Below are 21,042 nucleotides of genomic sequence, written 5' to 3'. Positions count from 1 at the left end.
AGGACTTACAACCAGAAAATTGCCCTTGGGCAAGTAACGCGTCAAAGTGAGGTGGCAAACTATAATAGAATACAAAAGAATACTGTGCCACCTTATATTTCTACCAGATTCGTTATTTATTTATTTATCTATTTATTTATTTATTGGTTTGATTTATATGCCGCCCTTCTCCGGAGACTCAAGGCGGCTTACAATGCGTTAAGCAATAGCCTTCATACTTTTGTATATACCTGCTTAGTAGGGATTTCGCCCCCCCCCCCACCAGCGGTGTTCTCTTTTATACAAAGTCAGCTTATTGCCCCCACAAACCGGGTCCTCATTTTACCTACCTCGAAAGGATGGAAGGCTGAGTCAACCTTGAGCCTGGTGAGATTTGAACTCGCAGTAATTGCAGGCAGCTGGTGCTATTTAACAGCACTTTAGTCTGCTGCGCCATCAAGGCTCTGTTATGAAATAAACTTTACCAAATGTCCTTCTGTAAAACTTATTTGAGTCCTTCTGTAAAACTTATTTGAGATTAAGTACTATAAAACATATGTGTACTTTTGCGTTCAAATATTTGCGTTCAAATATACATGTGTAGGATTGGGCTATAAAAATGTGCATTTTGTTGCTATATCATGTTTTACAGCTCAGGTCTGGTTACTCAAGCACACCCATTTGTTTATTTACTTTGCAAAACACAAAGCCTTGTTAGACAGTGATAGGAGGGTGGCATGATGAGACATGAGTCACTTCCACCTGCTAAAGCAATATATTGCTAATGGCAGAACAAGCTGTTAGGAGAAGTGAGAGATCTACCACTGTTAGGACTAAAAGTAGAAGAAAAGCTGTGTCCAAAGAAGAGATGAGTTACACCAGATCAAAATTCCAGACACTCTAAGTAAGGGCCTCTTAGGATGATAACACAATGTTAGTTCAGGCTAAGAGTCCCTAACTAATTTCTAACCTTGTGAATTCATTGGGGGCTCTAAAAACACCAACTTCCTCTGTCTGTTATAAAATATGCATATCAGTGTATTATATTTCAATATATTCAAAATATTTGTTTACGGTTAGATATTAGATACACTATTGGTTATGTGTCTTAATTACTGAAAAAGTTTTGAATTGGTAAATTTCTAGGAAGAAGGTGATTGGAAATAGATGTGTAGATATTTAAATGCCTTCATAGGGCAGTTGTCAATTTTCCAAATGTGGGGTGATTGACATGCTAGCTGGTAAATAAAAACTTTGGCTTTTGCAAGGTTGATTTCCAGCAGTTTGGATCAACAATAAGATGCTAGCATCTGGAAGCTATGTGCATAGTCCCACTTGGGATACACGCACAGCAACACTGAAAGAATTAAACTGTTTTGCAAGACAGAAAAGAGGCTGAAATTCCCACAATCTGAGTTTTATTTTGGAAACAACTGCTATCATTTCTCGTTCAGTCCACATTTATTTGGGATCATTATTTCCTGTTTAGAACAGCAGCTGTAGAAAATGCTTACTTCATTGGCTTGTATGAAAGGCAAGAGCTCTCTCAGAAGTTGTCCTGGGCTTTTACTTGGACAAACTGGTAGAGCATGAGAAAGTTGAAATGCTAAGCTGGAATCTTTATTAGATTTGTGTGTTCTGGGTTTTGCTCCCTGCTTTGCTTGGATAAGCTAGCTTCTTGCTTGTGCAGCTGCTGCATAGGTAGAGCAAGAATAATTTTTGACAGCAACCCAGCTGTGGGTGCACAAGCCATGAGCCTTGTGCATGCAGAGCTGACTCAGAACTCTGGGCTAAGTGAAAAACATGTTCTGACAGCAATCACAAAAAAATTCAATGGTGCTTCCTTTTTCTTCTTCCAGGCATTATTCCTGATCTATGGCAGGGTCCATTTCCAATCATGTTTCCTATTTCCCCATAATTCCCTGGCAACTCATAATCCACAATTTGAAAACACCCTGTAAAGTAACTCATTAAGTTTTACATGGAAGGATATTGAATCCCAGCTTGGCTATTATCAGTTGTTTATCAGGAGGCAACATGGTTTGATGCCACAAAATTATTAGAATCCAAATTATTTCTAATAGCTCAACTTTATTGATTGTTGGAAGCTGTCCAGAATTGTTGAGAGTTGAACAGCATGCAAGTTTAATAAATTATTATAACATCAACATGAAATCACGGCTGCCAGTTCTTTAGCTGGTATTGGCCTTCATACACATAAGTGTCCTTCACAAGAAGCTAGTATGTCATAAGGTATCAGTTTGGTATATGGGCGGAGTTAAGCAGTGTCCCTTTGTAATAGAAAGAAGAAAATAGTTACTTTGTGATTTATTATTATTTGAAATTCAATCATTTTTACCAATTTACCGGATGGCTAGAGGAGAGAAAGCATCACTTCTGCTTGATGTCCCAACCAGAAGATAATTTAAAGATTTTCCCAACCTTGGTTTGGTAATCCTTTCTGGATCAGAACCTTTATTCTTGCATCCCTTTAATTTTTGACAAACTTACATGAGTAACAATAACATGGTACTTAATATTTTGCTTATTTGTCTTTTGATTTAGCAAGGGAAAAAATGCACATATATGTAAAGGTAACTTGCCCTGAATCAGACCTCCCACGTGCAATAAGTTTCAGGTCTGTGGAAAGATGTGTTTGTAGAAGCACATAATAAATGATTATTGCAATATATTCTGTCCATCTCTAAAATCCATAGGGAATAACGGGGAAATCCTTTAGAAAATATGTCATTAAACAGCTGCATTTGTCCTGTAAAGCCTATAGTGCTTTAATAATATTCTTGACTGGTTATAAACTGCTGCTCTATGCCTAATATATTCTATTTCTTAGTATATTTGATATGCCTGAAATAAATGTCAGTAGAATTTTTATTATTACCAAAGAGAAAGCTCAGCTGCTTGCATGGCTGCAGATTTATACTATATTTACTTATCATGGAAGACATATACAGTATTGATAGTATTATGAATTTAGGCAACCTAAATGTTTTCATACAGACTATTGGCTTTTCTTCCAGTTCATGGAAGAAACTAAGTAAAAACAATGTGACATGCTCCAAGATGTAGAGAATGGTCTTTATAATGTTTACATAATTCTCTAATTGTCTTTGATCTTCAGAGGAAATTATTTCTGATAACTTTTGATATAGTCTCAGAATTCCCCTTTACCCATTTCCCCTCAAAGAAGAATGTCTGATGTAGGATATATGAGTTTATTTCAAAGCCTCTGTCAGGGTTCCAAGTAACACCCACAACGAAAAGATGACTCTGAGGCTAGAAGTTCCTCAAAGTTCCATTTTATTAGAGATGTCATATTGGCACATCTGGGAAAACCCGAATCTGAAAGCTTCCAGGTTTTCTCCACCCAAAAGAAAATGCAAGTCCCTGCCCAGCACCCACATGTCCATCACATGGTCCAGTCAATGTACCATCCCAACTGGAGATGCCTCCCAGTCACACCACTCCAGGTGCAGGGCAGGATGTCCTTGACTCTCAAAGAAAAGAATTTTATTATGGCTAGATATCTCTCCGTTCCATACAATCTCCCCTCCCAGTTTCCAACAGTACTAAATGTGTCAGCCCTAAAGATCCAAAGTAAAAGATGGCTTCCAGGACTCACAGCCTCTTTTTTTTTCTCTTATGAAGTAGTGTGCAACATTTTTGTTTTGTTTTCAAGGAAAGTAGAACTGATACAAACTGAAAAGTCATTATTTTTTTCCCTACAGTCAGAAGGCAGCACATGGGACTGTTCGTACCAAAATTATAATGTACAGATATTGTATCTCAGAATAATCAGTACATGAGTAAACTCTCACCTTTTTAGTGGGAGGAAAAACAAAGCGGAAAGCTCAATAAATCATATGCTGCCAAGATGCTCATTAAGGAAAGCTGTAAAATTAATAAGAAGACTTTAAATTTTTCCTGTGTAAATATGTTGCTGTAAATACACCTGTTTTTGTAGACAGAGCACAATAATCTAACTAACACACCATGGCATTTTACTTATCATAAACTCATAAAACTAAGAGCAATTAATAGTGCAGATTAGCTTCCTGAAGTCTGGTATCTTCCAGATACATTGGGTAAACTCTCCTGTCAAGAATGTTCTTTTGCTGTAGGAGAGAAATTTAATTCTGACATGCCTGGAGAACAGTAGTTTGGGGGAGACCACTGTAAACCATCATAAATCAGTGGTGAAATATAAAATTTGTTACTACCAGTTCTGTGGGCGTGGCTTGGTGGGGGGGTAATGTGACTGGGTGGGCGTGGCCAACTTTTTTTTTTTTTTTAACTTTTAAAACCATTTTTTCTACAACCTCTTTGGCCGAAGAGGTTGTAGAAAAAATGCTTTTAAAAGCCTCTGATGATCCCAGCTGAGTTGCCTGCTTGCCAGAGGCTGTTTTTTCTTTTAAAAGCCTCTGACGATCCCAGCTGAGTTACCTGATCGTCAGAGGTTTTTTTTACTTTTAAAAGCATTTTTTCAGCCAAAGAGGTTGTAGAAAAAATGCTTTTAAAAATTAAAAAAAAGCCTCTGATGATTGCCTGGCTCAGCTGGGCATGGGGGGGACGCAGGGATTTTTGCTACCGGTTCTCTGAATCACCCACCGCCATCACTACCAGATCGGGTGATCTGGTCCGGACCGGGAGCATTTCACCCCTGTCATAAATTGTATGCACAATAAATAAGGCAAATTGTATGCACAATAAATAAGGCAAAGGTTCACAATGGTTTATACATTGATTTTTCAATATTTTTTCGCAGTCTGAGTTTGAACTCCAAGTCTTTCGAATTCGAGGAGAACACGCCCTATCAATAACAAAGCTTGAGGAACACATTCTATATTTAAAAAATGAACTGGAAAATAAGTTATACAAGCAAAGTGAAGAAGCAAAGGATGCCTGTGTATCCACTGAAGATGACAACCCACCAAAGATATACAGAAATGTATGCATCCAGACAGATAGAGAAACTTTTATAAAGCCAAATGAAGATAAAACACGGATACCAAAAAATAATCAAAAAATTCCAAAGAAACTTTCCAAACCCTATTTGAATAACAGTGTTTTGGCTTCAGCTGATCGTAAAGAAATATGCAGTTCGGCCCAAACCTCAGGGAATGTTTTTTCAAAGTTGGACCAAACAGTGCCGCCTCCTCCTCCTCCACCACCACCTCCTCTTCCTCTTTCACTATCTCATTCAATCCCACCACAACCACCACCGTTGCCGACAAGCTTGAGATCTGCCCATCCACTGCCGCCGCCACCACCACCACCACCACCACTTCCTTCAGCTTTTGGTATTCCTCAGCCATCTCTACCTCCCCCATCAGGGCCACCTCCAACAGGAACAGGACCTCTACCGCCTCCACCCCTGCCGCCACCATTGCCACTTGGCTCTAATTTTTCATCAATAAGTCAAGGTCCTCGAAAACCTACAGTTGAACCCTCTTGTCCCATGAGGCCGCTCTACTGGAACAGAATCCAAATATCAGATAGCAGGTATAGTTATGTCGTCTTGCTTATACATCGAAGGTATGGGTATATTGTTTAGCCACATACATATATGCATACATACATATATACATACAAACATACCATATATACATGTGCATGGATGTGCAATTCACGAAAGAAAAAGTGAACGAGGCAAAATTATGAGAAATAGTCAAATAGATTAAGAGAAATTTGAATAATTTGTTTACACTGCTTCGTGTTATCAAATATTTTCCCCCATAACTCCTATAGTGTTCTTGTTCAGACCTATGCTTGTGGCTTACACAACAATGTCATTTGACATAAAGTATTCCCAGGTTGACCTATCATATAGTTGCGTATAAGGGCCTCAGAGAAAAGAGTGAAGGTGTTCTTGCAGCTTGTAGCAATATTTTGATTTATTTATTTTTTTACATTTTTGCTGCTATATTAAATGCATGTTAACTATTGAAAAGAGTGAAGCATTCACAAAAAAGGAAGATAATACTATAACCAATGTCTTGGTGAAATCTGACACTTTGCAAAAGCAAATTCACCCTTAAAAGTACATTTTGAATGAGGAATTGTCTTCCTTATCTACCCTTAGCAATCGCTCGTACATTTCTTTCTTAAATATTTTTTTAAAAATACCTTGGATATAATAGAATGCCAAACCTGTTTCTCATTTCCCTGCTAATTACTCTTGGTTGAAATCTCACAGAACAACATTATCCATGCCCCATAGCACCAGTCTGCGGATGACTGCTTATAAGTAAATACCATACAGTCTGTAAAAACCTTCCCACTCTCTAGGTATGAATATGATAGCAAGTTTAATTATTTAGTGACTCAACTTATTGTCATAGAGATAGTGACATGTTTGTCAATAATATCTCATTGGTCCATTTGCTACATTGGCTTCCCTTTACCTTTCCTTCTCTTTCTTTCCATGACCATATCATGGAAAAAAAGACTAGAAACTGTATTACATGTCAGGGATAAGTAGAATGTTGTTTGAGTGACCCCTACTGGAAGGAAAATGTCAGTTGCTACTACTGAAGAAAACATTTTTTTTCTTCAGAGAAAAGCAATCTGTCTGGAATAATTTCTTTTGCTAAAAGGCAGTGGAAAATAGATGGGAAAAAAAAGACTGTTTATTTTTTCTTAGATATAGACTGAATTGTAGATTTCAGCATTTAGCAATAGATTTTGTGAACGTTACAAAAGGAATGTGGGTAGAGTATGCTAGAGTATTATGTGAGATAAAGTTTTCTTCATCTTGTTCATCCATAGCAATAGTGAGAAAATATTGATTGGTTTCAAATATTGTGATAAATTGCTAAATCATGCTTTCCTTTAATCACAATTTGTTGAAGAAGACATAGTAGTCTCGTACAAATTATTCTGATTCAATTCATCTGTCACACTAAACTGACCATGATATACATAGCCAACTATAATAATAGAAGATTTTGAAGAGTTACATTTCTACTCAAAGCTTTCCTAAAAAGAAAAGTAGTATATAGAGGAGACTGAAGACAGAAGAAAATCCTGTTGTTCATAAAATAAAATATTTGTAATCTATGAGATACCAAAACAATTGAGGTAACTGTTGGGCATTATACATTTCTTCATATGAAAAATTTCTTTCAAAAGTGATCTAACCCATCTGCAAAACATCTGTACCTTTAAGAGACAATTTATGAATGTTTCTCTTTTTTTCTTATTTTAGTGAACAGTCAATGCCAACTCTTTGGGACTCATTAGAAGAACCCAATCTTTGTGATACAAATGAATTTGAATACTTATTCTCAAAAGAAGCAGCTCAGGAAAAGAAAAAAGCACTAGCTGAATCTTATGAAAAGAAAACAAAAACCAAAAAGGTATTTTTATTTTCCAACTACTGTATTTTTAAAAAAACTAATTTTATTTTAATGATTTTGAGTTTAGCATAGAATAAAAATTACAATATCATTTAATTTTTAAAAAAAAAACTGTGGCCAAGGAATACAAAAATTGGACAAAAGTAATCTGTTTCTGATTCGCCAAGAATGTTTATGAAAGCCAGCATCTGGATTAATTTTTTTCAGACTTGTTTCAGGCTGATAATTAGCCCTTTAAAATAGTACTTCCATCAAATAAAGAACATGACTGTTAGTACCATATCCTTTCATTTCACATAACTGTAACCTAAAATTAAATCTTCCTTGGTACATATGCCATGATATTTTGGCATTGCCCCCAACTAAATGTATGGACCTGCTTTTACTTTTAATACCAATCAGGCAACAGAAATTCAAAGTTATTTTTAAAACACTGGTTCATATTTTACAATCTTCTCTAGATGCTAAATATGAATTATTTTGCTTTGAAAGAAAACAAAATTAGATAGAATGAATCTATATTTTGCACAAAACTCTCACTTATAGCAATAGATTGGTATTATTCTACCTTTCTTAAAATAAAAACTGGATTCACACATATGGGTTATTTGATTGTAAAATAAGATGTATTTATGCAATTCACTAAGCCATAATTTACAATGAAACCAAGTTACATGTATAGTTTTGATACTAATCACTAAGGGTCTAAACAACACATGATCAGAAATTAAATGTGGTCAACACCGCCATTCTGTGATCTACTGTCCCCCTAGAAACAAATCATGCACTTGTCTTATTTCAACTGCATTTAAACCATTTTACTTGTCTTATCATTTGGCATCTTAGAATGATTCTGTTTTCCTACCCATGGCCATTTGTTTATACAGTTTTGATTTGTACTAAATTGTTTGAAGGAAAAAGAGAAGGAGATGTAACTGAAAAGCAGATAGTTATACAGTAAGTACATCATGAATTAGGGAGCTACAGACAATCAAGATGTATTACTGTATTTTTCGGAGTATAAAACGCACCGGAGTATAAGACGCACCTACCTTTTTTGGTTGTTGTTGTTTTTTTTTAAGTTTTTTTTTTTTAGGCAAACACACATACAAACATACAATGTACTTTCTTTGAACAGAGTATTTGGCTGGTTCACAAATTTAAACAGTGTTTAGTTATTTCAATTAAATTTACAATTTCTATATTTCCTTTTGCCATATTTATTCCTCGTCTATTTTTTTAAAAAACCAATATTACCCTTCATCCTCATCTCTAATCTTAATCAAATTCAATTTTTCCCTTCTATTCTATATTATATCCCTTCCCATTGTCATCTATTTTTATATCCATCCTCATATTGGTTAATTATGTAATATTACAATTGTTTAATACAAATTCAACATTTTTAGATAAATCAATTAGTTATATAACAATCTTTTTTGTATATTAATCAATATTAACATGAATATTCCAATTATTTCCATGCAATCCAATTTCTTACAAAGCAATTAATTATATTTACCAATAATAATAAACCAGATAATTTCCCCCATATATTCCTCCAAACCACAACTTAACCATTTCTGCTTTCAATACAATATACAATTAATAGTATCTCAATTATTACAATTCCCTAGTTAAATAGAGCTTTTTTTCTTTTGTGTTTTAAAATCTTGAACTCTCCTCTTTTGCCCTTTCTCATTGTTTGCACCTACCTTTTTTGATGAGGAAAAAGAAATCTCTCCCTGCCTCATTTTGTCATGTTGCAGCAAAGAGCCTGCTTTACTTTCAGTTTCATTTTTTCAGCATAGCTAGGGGAAAAAAATCTGCTCCAGCACTCTTTGCAGCTAGCAGCAGAGCCCTGCACAAAATAGCTGAGAGCAAATCAGCTGAGAGTCGGGAGGCCGATCTAACAACTTGTGCTAATTAACCTATGCTGAAGCTGAAAGGGGCTGTTTTTTCTTGCTGTTTGCTTACAAGAAGGTAACTGCTGCTTGGCACAGGCCAAAGGGTGGGGGCCAGCGGGTGGGCATTATACATTTGGTGTATAAGACGCACCTAAATGTTCACCCCCTTTTGTGGGGTAAAAAGGTGTGTCTATACTCCGAAAAATACGGTAGTTACTAGTATCTTGATACTAGTATCTTTGCGAGGTTTTTCAGAAGTGGTTTGCCATTGTCTCCTTCCTAGAGCTGAATGAAACTGACTGATTCAAGGTCATCCCTCTGGCTTCATGTCTAAGGTTGGACTTGAACCAACGATCTCCCATTTCTAGCGTGATGCCTTAACCACTAAACAAAACTGGCCTTCTCGATGTATTGTAATGAGGCCTTAAGGAAGCATATCTGCTATTCACCTTCTGCTGTGAGAAAGTATATGTATGAAAAGTATGGTTATTACCTGAAATGCTGAGTGAAAATTGTCAAATACATAGCTCAGATAATATTTTTTGAAATTTAAATAACTCAGTTTTGCTGTGGTTTATTATTTGCCATATGCCAGTTTATCTTATGGAAGCTAATGTTACCAAACTGAGGCTATTATACTTTCCTTGTACAAGAAAGGGGATAATTTGTGTCACCTGCATGATATAAATAAGGCTCCATCCATCATTTAAAGCTTTTTAGTGCGGCGATTACTATATCAGTGACAGAAGATAATGGGTTTTCTGCCTCTAACTGGCTTCATATAATTAGTAACACATGTTCTCATTTACAGTGAATGTCAATATTTTGAATGAGGAACATTTTTATATTTTAAGAGAATGTCATCAGGTTTATTGCTTATTTCATAACTATGGAAGATTATAAATGACTATTTCATGGTATTTCTGAAAACGATTTGAGAAGTCTGCATCAGCATTTTATAACATCCTCTAGGCATCAGTACCAGAATTTGACCAGTGTAATCTTGCTGTGAGTTTCAGCAGCCTTTACAATGTAAGATCATTGCCAGATGTCACACAATTGTTCAAACATTTGTATTTATTTATTCAAACATTTTCTAAACTCCCTGTTCCTTAATACATGACTTAAAAGGTATTCTTTGGGCAGTTTATTATAGATAAACTCTTGCATTCTGTAGATTTGTAACAAATAGGTTTTCAGATGAGAAGTTATTTATAGACTATGTGATTTTAACACTGTTATATTTTTGCAAATTGCTATTATTCTGCTGTAATAAAGGAAAATTATTCTTCTCCCTGCTAACAGTTATGTTATGAAGTTATGTTATGTTCTGTTATGAAATTGTTTTTAGTTGTTTATTTATTTTTTTGCACAACAATACCAAACCATGTTAGTGTTGCAAGAGTTCTGTATCTTGGTTCTGACAAGCTATTCTCTTTGAGCTTTAGTTATTCTGAAATCAACATCTGTGGTTTTAAATTATGTTAAAAATAACCCTCAATAGTTATTTGCAATTTAAAATGGGATAAATGGGGAGAGGCTATGCGAGTTCATTCTGATCGTATCTCTGGGGCATACTTACAATTTGGAGAAGCATCACAATAAAAGTTGTGGAAAGATTTTATTTTATTTATCTAAAATAATATGGCAAGCAACGAAAAAAGAATCAGTAAAGGTTCTAACCAAACTATGCTAACAAATCTGGAAAATGACACAAGAACCAACAGATCGGAAAAGGTTAATCTATATACCAATACCAAAGAAAGGAGATTGAGCAGAGTACAGATAGTTCTTCAGAATAAAAGGCTCTGAAAGAAGCTTCAGAAAAAAAGTCTCCAAACAGCTTCAGAAAAAAGCCTTTTTTTTCTGAAGCTCTGTTTCGGAGGCTTTCAGAGGCAGAAAAAAACGTTTTTTCTGAAACAGAATTTCAGAAGTTTCAGAGGCAGAAAAAAAAGCAAGGGACGGAGCTCATAACCAACAAACCTGTTGCTAAAATTCACCACTGGGGAACAGTTGATTGGGGGTATTCCAGGAGGCCGATCCACCCACCAATCAGCTGTTTTCTTATTTTCCTTCCCCAAAACTAAGGTGCGGCTTATACTGCGAAAAATATGGTAGTTACTAAATTAATATAGAAAGCTATAAATATAATTTTTTTCTGACTTGATTGGATATTTTTATTTCCAGATTATCAAATTATTGGATGGGAAGAGATCTCAAACTGTAGGAATTCTGATATCCAGTTTACATCTGGAGATGAAGGACATAGAACAAGGTAAGCATTGCTTTTATTTTAATGGAAATGATATGCCTGAACATTTTTTTAATTTTATATCCCTTTAATAACTTGACTCAGTATATCCATGTATAAATGTTATATCACGCATTACATCTCTGTTGAACGTTTATTACATTTTTTTTTCAGTTATTAGTAATAGTTATTCAATATGTACCTTCTCCCTTCCGTCAGAAGATCCCTGCTGGTCTACAGCAAGAGCACATCTTGCGCGCATCCTGTCATCTGAAGATTAACCAAAATGCCTTGAAAAACCTTAAATCATAAAAATTATTATCTTCTGCAACCGTTTTTCACATATAACTGAAATCCAGAAATTCTTGGTTCTATTTGAAAATTGCCTCCAGGCTTTTCCATATAATTTATGTTTTAATAAGTATTCTGCTCTCAAATCACAGTTGGCTTAGTGATAAGAAAAATAAATATCTAGTCATGTAAAGGTTCTATATTATGTGAAATTAATCTTTAGGAAAACTAAAGTTTGCTGTGGAAACCTAACACATCTAAAATAAATCTTTAAAAGGGGAATTCTTAAGGGTGGTTTTCTTTTCTATTCTGACACTTTTCTACTTCTAATCCTCTATAAGCCAATAACTGACATATTTCACAATTTCTATATAGTTAAGCAATATGTTGATCCATACATCTGGGAGACAGATGTTTAAGTTTGCATTTGATTACCAGCCAACAAATTGAAGACTGCCACATTTGTGAAAAAAATCAGCCACAGATGTTTTTTAGGAGAGAGAGTGGCATTTGTTGTTAATAGAAAAGGTAGATCAGTGCTGTCTGTCTTGTTTAAAGGGATTAATATTAGATAAGGAGAGTAGATAGCAATTTTATGGTTTGATTTGACTTCAGAATCATAAAAAAATATGAAAATAGTTCTAGGCCAGTTTAAAATAGGTTTTATGCCTCATAAAATGAGATATTTAATGCAGTAGGTGGTTCATTCTCAGTTTATTGTCTTCTCAGATGGAATCAAAATGATTCTCCTTTACTCCTATTATTTCCCCATTGACAAGAAATCACCTTGTAATTCTTCTTGTTTCAAATTAATACTTAATATGAAATTTTAAAATGCTATTTAACAGTTTTTGGACATTTTTAAGACCTGTTCATTCCAAAAGATTTGCCAGAATCCTTTTATTATTATTGTTGTTGTTGTGGATCAGCTGAGATTAAATTTCCCACTCACCTCCCTGCTCTTTTCCACAATATAAGCGTATTACCTCCGTCTTTGCTTATGATTTTATAAAACTGTTGAATTATCCCCAGCATTTAAGACCACATTTATATCTAAAATAGATTGCTGTGTTAGAGCATTTTTATAAAACAGTAAAATGGTAGAAGGAAGTTTTAGTGGTACTGTTATTAAAATGCATCTGAAGTCATTAATTGATTTTTTATTTTTATTTTTTGCATATTTTGCTCATTCAGAATTTAACATTTAATAATAGAACTGGTCTTATGAGCTTTACACAAGTTTGGACAGGATGTGTTGATTGCTGACATTGTTTCTTCTTTGATTGCCTTTTTTTGGGGGGGGTCTGGTGCTGGTTTCTGCTTCTCTGGGTTTGATTAATAATAGTTTTGTTAGCATTACCAATTAGTTTATCAACCGTATCAATTTTTGGAAGCTGCAGATTTTTCTGACTTGATTCTGGCTCTGATGTAAATTATAGACTAAGACATGTGGGCTCCAGTTTGGGTAACTAGTTTTTTTTTTTTTTTAATTTGATTTATATGCCGCCCTTCTCCGAAGACTCAGGGCGGCTTACAATGCGTTAAGCAATAGCCTTCATACTTTTGTATATTTGATACAAAGTCAGCTTATTGCCCCCACAATCTGGGTCCTAGTTGTAGATAACCACATATTTTTAATGATATTTATAGCTCTTAAAACTACAGAACACTAAAATGTTATTTCCTTTTGAATAAATGTATAGTAAACTTTAAATCTTGTCTAGTCGTTTCTTATCCATGTTCTTTGTGTTGGGTTTAAAAGAAAATAGTGAAAGTTTGCAATTAAAATGTCCTTCTATTAGTACACTCAGAGGAAACATTTGAGTAGAAGTATATGCTGTTCATGTTGCCTTATTGTGCAATATAGCTGCCAAGTATTTTTATGTCTGTTTTTGAATTTCTGATTCTGATCTGCTTTTTATCCATGCTGACAAGCATTATGTGCTAGTGGGGGGAATATTGCACTAATTATCCTTATATATATATATAAATTATTATGAGTGGGGACCTCATTATGAGAGGTATTATGAGAGGTAGACGAACCCAATAAAATTACTAGCTTCCACAGCTTGTGGGGTTTTTTCCCCTTTGTGAAGTCTATATAACATATTCAAATCCAGCTGCCCTAGTCAGAGGAGAAGCTCACCAAGATTACTGTAAATGCAAAATAAGATTTCAATAGTGATTTCAGGATCTAACTTCTAAATATGTCAGTCCAACTGCCAAAAAAAGAGAGGTTGGTCACTACTGATACGCAGTTAATTAAAATTTAAGATTATTTTACTAGGAGAACTTTCTGTCAATATAGTCATTTTATGTTTGCCAAGATAGCCTAGTGTCACTTTATTTTTGAAAGGAACATCAATTTTTTTAAAAAATGCCCCATTCCAAATGCAATTAAATTAGCCTTCAGCAGAAATGCTTTTTACTGGTTCTACCTGAAAGAGTAATGATCAAGTTGTTTCTGAGGTAACTGATGTTCTGTCATTATCATAGTACATAGTATGGGATCATTCTGCAGTAATGGGTCCATAAATTAATCAATTTGTTCTACAGAAAAAAATATGATTGAATCAGGATTACCTAATATAAGTGCATGTAATTTCATAATGCTCATATATTCAATGTAAATTCAGTTGTAAGCAACCAGGAACAGGAGTTGAGTTCCAAGCATTTCAAGTTTATTACATGCTACGTATACAAAAGAATCTAATTGACTAATGGTCAAGCAAATTGGCACTAGATAAGAGTCAACAGAATTCACAAAGGATAGATTTAGTGGGTGCAAGGGGACTCCAAATTGAAGGGGTATTTGACCTCGCTATCGGACTCAGCCTGATCATCTCCTACAGTAAGCATCCGTTCAATGCAATATCTTAAACAGATATCATATTTATTTTTTATTTATTTTTCACCTTTATTATTGTTTTATACATAATACTCCTTCCTCCTATTTTCCCCACAACTAAGGTGGGTTGGGCTGAGAGATATGATAGATCTTCAGAGAGACAGATGGTAAATACAGAGATGGAGACATATATATATATATATTTGACAGGTGATACAGGAATTTAAAAATAGCGGGAAATCACCTGATTTTTCTCAAAGAAAAGTTGATTTCCCCAAAGTTCTCTTATTTACCCCCTCAACCAATACCACCTTTGAAAAAGTGCCTTGCACCTCTGATGGTGCAATTGGGAACTCCATAGACTGGCAAGTAGGAAAGGGATAAGAAAATCATTATACTCAGACCATTCCGATGTATAATTATTTATATAAACAATTTATATAGCCTGATTCCAACTTAATTTTAACAGGATTGTTAAAATCTATATTTTAACTAACAGGATTAGTTTTTCAATCTATATTTCTTATATTCAAGAAATAACTCTGTGTAACTCTGAACTCTCATTCACCTTTCTTGGCATAAAAAGGTAATGGTTTAAAAATTACAATAGAAAATATTTTGATTAATAGGAGTGCACAGTTAACATTAAATTCTACTTTTTCATCTTTTCAGAACAGTGAAAGCTCTATTATATATGCAAAACCTCTATTAATAGAAAAATTGTCCTTCAGACTGATTATGTGGGGGAGGGGTATAAATTTGTTCAAAATAATAAGAGATATTAGGTATTTCTATTGTGAATGATGTCTCAAACTGATAAGGTGATCAATATCCCACAAAGTTGGGAAAAGAACAATCAGCAAGAAAGGGATAAAACAGGACTATTTCTCATTTTTTTTCCTGTTGTATTTCTCATACAACTCTGAGTTTCTAATAAGGGACATTTTACATGCAAATGATATTTAAGTAACGTATCTGTGCAATATGCAGATAGCTAAGTGGTGGGACGCCACTTGGCTCAGTGGCTAAGAAGTTGAGGTTATTGATCAAAAGGTCGGCAATTCAGTGGTTTGAATCCCTAGTGCCGAGTAATGGGGTGAGCTCCTGTTACTTGTTCCAGCTTCTGCCAACCTAGTAGTTCGAAAGCATGTAAAAAATGCAAGTAGAAAAATAGGGATCACCTTTGATGGAAAGGTAACAGCGTTCCGTGCACCTTTGGCGTTTAGTCATGCCGGCCACATGACCACGGAGACATCTTCGGACAGCGCTGGCTCTTTGGCTTTGTAATGGAGATGAGCACCGCCCCCTAGAGTCAGGAATGCCTAGCACATATGTACGAGGGGAATCTTTACCTTTATCTTTAAGGCTACGGTGTATATGTTTATTTATATCCCATCTTTGTTACTTTTACAAATAATTCAAGGGAGGTTCTACAACAACCCTGTGAAGTGGGTTGGGCTGAGAGAGAGTGATTGGCCCAAAGTTACCCAATTGGCTTTCATGGCTTGAACTTGAACTAGATTTGACTCACTTCTGCTTCTATTTCATTAATATTAAGCATGTTACTAATTATTATCTCATAATTAATTATGATCAATATTAAATATTGATCATTAATATTGATTTAATATTAATAATATTAAATATGTTGATCATGGGATACTTTTTTCTGCTTTGTGTCATTTATGTTGTCCTCTATAAATTATTGTAAATTATCTAATCATCTAGCATGTATCCTACTGATCCAATCTCCAGAGCGGATGGTCAGTAAAATATGTATTTTTAAAAATAGAGAACTGTAGCCTTCATTTTTTTACAGTGTGTTATTCAGGGAGAGTTATAACATTGGCAGCATACAAGAAGCATTCAACCGAAAAAGAAAACATTCCCCAAGTGTTTTTAGTTCATGGCAACAGATAAGCAACAAAGTCAGTTAACATATTAATGTGTTATTTTATTATTTCAACAGCTGTACTAAATATGGATGATTCAGTAGTTGACCTAGAAACATTGGAAGCACTATATGAAAATGTAAGTAATGCTGATAGTTTATTTGAGCGTTAGAAGTAAAACCAGATGAATCTCTCCCTTTGGCACAAGGCTTTGGACCATTATCTTTCACCAAAAAGTATATTAAGAGCCAGTTCAGCATACAAAACAGCATCATTATATGAATGTAATACAAAACATCAAAAACTGCCCATAAAACTGCATTCTGAACCAGCTACAGCTTCCAAATATTCTTCTGGGGCAGTCCTATGTATAGCACCCTACAGTAATCAAAACCACAATGACAGTCCTTTTCTCCAGCCATAGTTGTTACCTGTTCATCAAGCAGTAGCCCTAAATCATTCACTGACTCCAACCAGGGAAGTGCATCTTCTGATGGAAAATCACTGGAGCCAGGCAGCCTTAAAACCCTTAGCCACTCATTTTGCCAGGGTTAAGCTGAAGCCTGTTCAGCCCCAGTCCAGACCTTCACAGCCTTCAGGCACTGGAAAAGGTGTTCATAATACCGATTGGGCCAATTTGTGTATTTTGTAATAATCTGTATTAAATTACTTAAAGTATCTTTATCATTTTAGAATATTTTAGAATTAAGTACATCAAATAATAATAATGATAATGGTAATGGTAATAATACTAGCTTTATTGTCATTGTACGTGTATACACAGTATACCCATACAACGAAATTCATTTAACACCCAAAGACCAGGTTCAACCCCACAGGAGTTATGGATCTCAGATTTTGGACACATTCTATAAATTAGCCCATCTGAAGTACCTTGGTTTTAAAATTATTGTCCTAAAATGCATTGTTTCACCCAGTTAGAACTTACAGACACAAGAATTATAGTAATATGCAGATTTTGTTCATAAAAACAATATTTTCTTACAAGCAGATTTTTTTTTGCTCTGAATTAGAGAAGAGAATGGAGAGTAGACTGGCTGAAACTCAATCTGAGCTTAGCTAGTAATGTCCAGCAAATAATAGACCAGATATTTTGCAAATTCACTTTATCTCAGCAGGCAAGGTCTCTAGAAGGCTAGTAGCAGAACTGAAGAAATAAATACTGCTGCACAGAGGCTTGAGTTTCAAGGAAACTCTACAAATTATTTCCCCCATATTATTGCTGGACTAATTGTTTAAAGTTGGTTAACTGATTTTTAAGATATTTCTAAAGCAACTGTCAGATGTGAAAAAACAGGACCACACGTGAACACACTCTCACCCATCACAATTCCCCACCCCTAAACCACCCAAACATCCACACAACAGACCATGTAATGCTGTCCAACAGCTTACTGATGGTGGTCCTTTAGTTCATTGTTGAGTGCAAATATAGTTGTGGGTTAAAAACTATTCAGAAAACATGTGGTCCGAGTTTTAATTGTTCTGTATCTTCTGCCAGAAGGCAATAGTCCAAAAAGATTGTAAGCAGGATGGGAAGAGTCTCTGACTTAGTCACAATACTTTAATAGAGCAACAGATATCAATACGCCTATACATTATGGTTTAAGAATCCCATTTCTTAAATGACTGCTGAAGTTGTTTCTCTGTTTTGTTACAAAACAACATTTTTTTTTAAATAATAAAGCATTGGAATTGGATGATTGGATTAATAGGTATCTCTGATCACATCTTGAGAAGAATGAAAGAGAAAAAATACCTTTTTTACAGGAAGCTTAAGAAATCTAATTACTTGAATTATTATTATATAAACCGTATCTTTGTACAGCTATACAAGCTCATCAATTTATCGAGATTCCCAAACTAAAGTTTATATCTATGTTTCCATAATGAATTAAAATATATATATCATAGAATAACTTTTTGTTATTCAGAGATCAGTGTATAGTTTATGTATGTTGTTAGTAGTGTGTATAACAGAACAGAAGATTGTACAAACAATGTAACCGGTTCAACCTAGAAAGAGAAATATGGTAATGGAAAACATTTTTTTCTTGTAGGTCAAAAGCAGCATATAATATGTGCTGCATATATTTTCTTTCTTTGTACTTTTAAACAAGTCCAATTTTTGCACCATACAAATGTAAGATGATCTCAGTTTTGATTGTAATCAACTACACTTGTCAAAGTTAATTCAATCTTTCATACTTCCAAAAGTAGAAGTATGCTTCTACTGCCAGATAAGAAAGATAATCTCATTGTTATTTTTGTCACTGACTCTACAGAGAGCACAGAAGGATGAACTGGAAAAAATAAAGCAGCATTATGACACTTCAACAGAAGAAGAAGTTAAGCTTCTAGACAAACCTGAACAGTAAGACCAGATGGGCAAGGTGCCCCATGTATTTCCCAGTCATTCAAAAGAGTCTTGAAAAGCAGAATGCTTGGTACAGCATTATGACAGAACAACATGTCTGAAGGAATTCCCAAATGCCCCATTGTTGTTTGTTTTTCATTTCTCTTTGGTTGAGTATGATTCTTAGTGACTTCATAAACATGTTCACATAGTTTTTTTGACAATAGTATAGAAGTGGTTTGGCTACTGCTGTGCTCTGGAAGCTTTAATGTTTCCCAGTCTAGCCTATAATCCTGACATATTTTGCTTGTTTCCAAGCCGTTTCCTAGTCTGGCTCTCCTTAGCTTTTACAGTTAACCCAAGATCAGCTTCAGACTGCCTCCTGATGTAGATAGCCCAGTCTTAGGAGATGTATATCTGTTCTTTTGCTAAAAATCTCAGAATGCAGAGGCAGCTTCTTCCGTTGCTAAATCTGGGAGGAGAACTTCTTAATTAATCAAAATATTTGCTATTGTAATTTCAAAGCATTACCTTTTTTATGCCAAGTAAGGTGAATGAGAGTTCAAGTTACCCAGAGTTATTTCTTGAGTATAGGAAATGTAGATTTTAAAAACTAATCCTGTTAGTTAAAATATAGATTTTAACAATCCTGTTAAAATTAAGTTGGAATCAGGCTATATATTTGGTTAAGGACACCCCTAATTGCTATCAATTCTTTCCGTAAACAAAAAAAGCACTGGAAATTCAACCCAGATTGAAATTCTGTGCTTTTAGGAAGTTTTTCCTACATCCCAGTCATCTCAGTTGCAACCTTTTGGAGATGGTAGAAAATGCCACAAGATGTTGTATGGTAATTGCTGCTGCTGCTCCTGTTACTAAAATAACATGTTTGATGCCATGTAGCATCAAGAGAAGAGTTTAAGGCAACTTATCTTTCCCTTGCTGTCAAGTGGAAGTATTTCATCCATTTTTTTTAAAGAGGGTGAAATGGGAGAGAACTTTATGCTTCCAGTGATGGTGAGAAAAGCACTAAAATGCTATGGTATGTGGTTTTACATTAGAGATGTATCCTGGTTCAACGATACAGCAGGAGAGAAAGATTCTTCTGGGTGCTAATCAAAGAGAGCTTTCATAGCCACAGAAGGAGCTGATCAAAACCTGCTGCTGTTCAGATGTTTTGAAACTGCAAAAGCTATGTTGGGAAAGAATTCAAGGGTTGGAGTCTCAGTGCATCTGGCAAAGACTTTTTCTCAACTGTCAGAAATGAAGTAGATACTGCTAGTTTATATGGCAACCTCCCAAACTTGCTTTTTATTTAAGAAAATCCACAAATATGTATATAACATCCAGTTTGGCTTTCTAAACTATTCCTATTGAGTGAGAAGCTTAACATGGAACAACACTTATATTTTACCTGTTATATTGAATCCACTGAAAGGTAGAAAGGCTATGAACACTTCCAGCGTATTTAATCCTTATAGAGATATAAAGATCATAACAAAAGAAGACACTACGCTAAATTAGAGCCAGAATTCTAGTTCAGTTTAATTAATGCATAACTGATTAAAACGTTGATATCCTTTGTCTCTATAGAAATCTTCATGATTATGATATAATGAAGTTTGGTTATTCTCAAGATAAGAATTGTTCTTGAAAGGAGTAAAATAATCTCAAACAGCAACCAATTCCCAGCAAAGTAAAATTAGTAAAGTGATTTGCTAATAATAATAAAAACTAAATTTCAGATAAGGAGCCTTTACAGGATCTAAAGCAGGGGTGTCAAACTCAATTTCATTGAGGGCCACATTAGGGCTGTGGTTGACCTCGGCGGGCCAGGCAGGCATGACCAACTGAATGGGTGTGGCCAACTGAATAGCATGGCCAGCTTAACACCACTCCCCAAACTGCTGGCATGTTTCTTCTTCGCATTGGGTAAACTGGGCCAAAGCCACGCTGGCCTGATCTTTCCTCTTCGCACTGGGTAGACTGCGTCAAAGCTATGCTGGCCTGATCTTTCCTCTTCACATATGGTAGACTAGACGGCCCCGTGGACCAGATCAGACCACATCGCAGGCCGAATCTGGCCTATGGGCCTTGAGTTTGACACCCCTGATCTAGAGC

General features: G+C 35.1%; 1 protein-coding gene across 4 annotated transcripts in view; it reads left to right on the top strand.

Moving 5' to 3' along the window:
• The window catches only part of FMN1 (formin 1), a 124,745-nt gene that overhangs the window by 62,250 nt on the left and 41,453 nt on the right, over positions 1-21,042 (top strand). For all 4 annotated transcript variants that reach the window (XM_060687457.2, XM_060687456.2, XM_034417912.3 and 1 more), the window contains 5 exons: positions 4,763-5,499; positions 7,205-7,355; positions 11,450-11,537; positions 16,622-16,683; positions 18,851-18,939. In XM_060687457.2, the coding sequence (XP_060543440.2) occupies positions 4,763-5,499; positions 7,205-7,355; positions 11,450-11,537; positions 16,622-16,683; positions 18,851-18,939 (1,127 nt within the window). The remainder of the gene's footprint in view (positions 1-4,762; positions 5,500-7,204; positions 7,356-11,449; positions 11,538-16,621; positions 16,684-18,850; positions 18,940-21,042) is intronic.

Source organism: Pantherophis guttatus, chromosome 1, assembly GCF_059756535.1.
Source record: "Pantherophis guttatus breed Tessera chromosome 1, ASM5975653v1, whole genome shotgun sequence".
Lineage (NCBI taxonomy): Eukaryota > Metazoa > Chordata > Lepidosauria > Squamata > Colubridae > Pantherophis > Pantherophis guttatus.
This window is presented reverse-complemented; position numbering and strand designations above follow the sequence as displayed.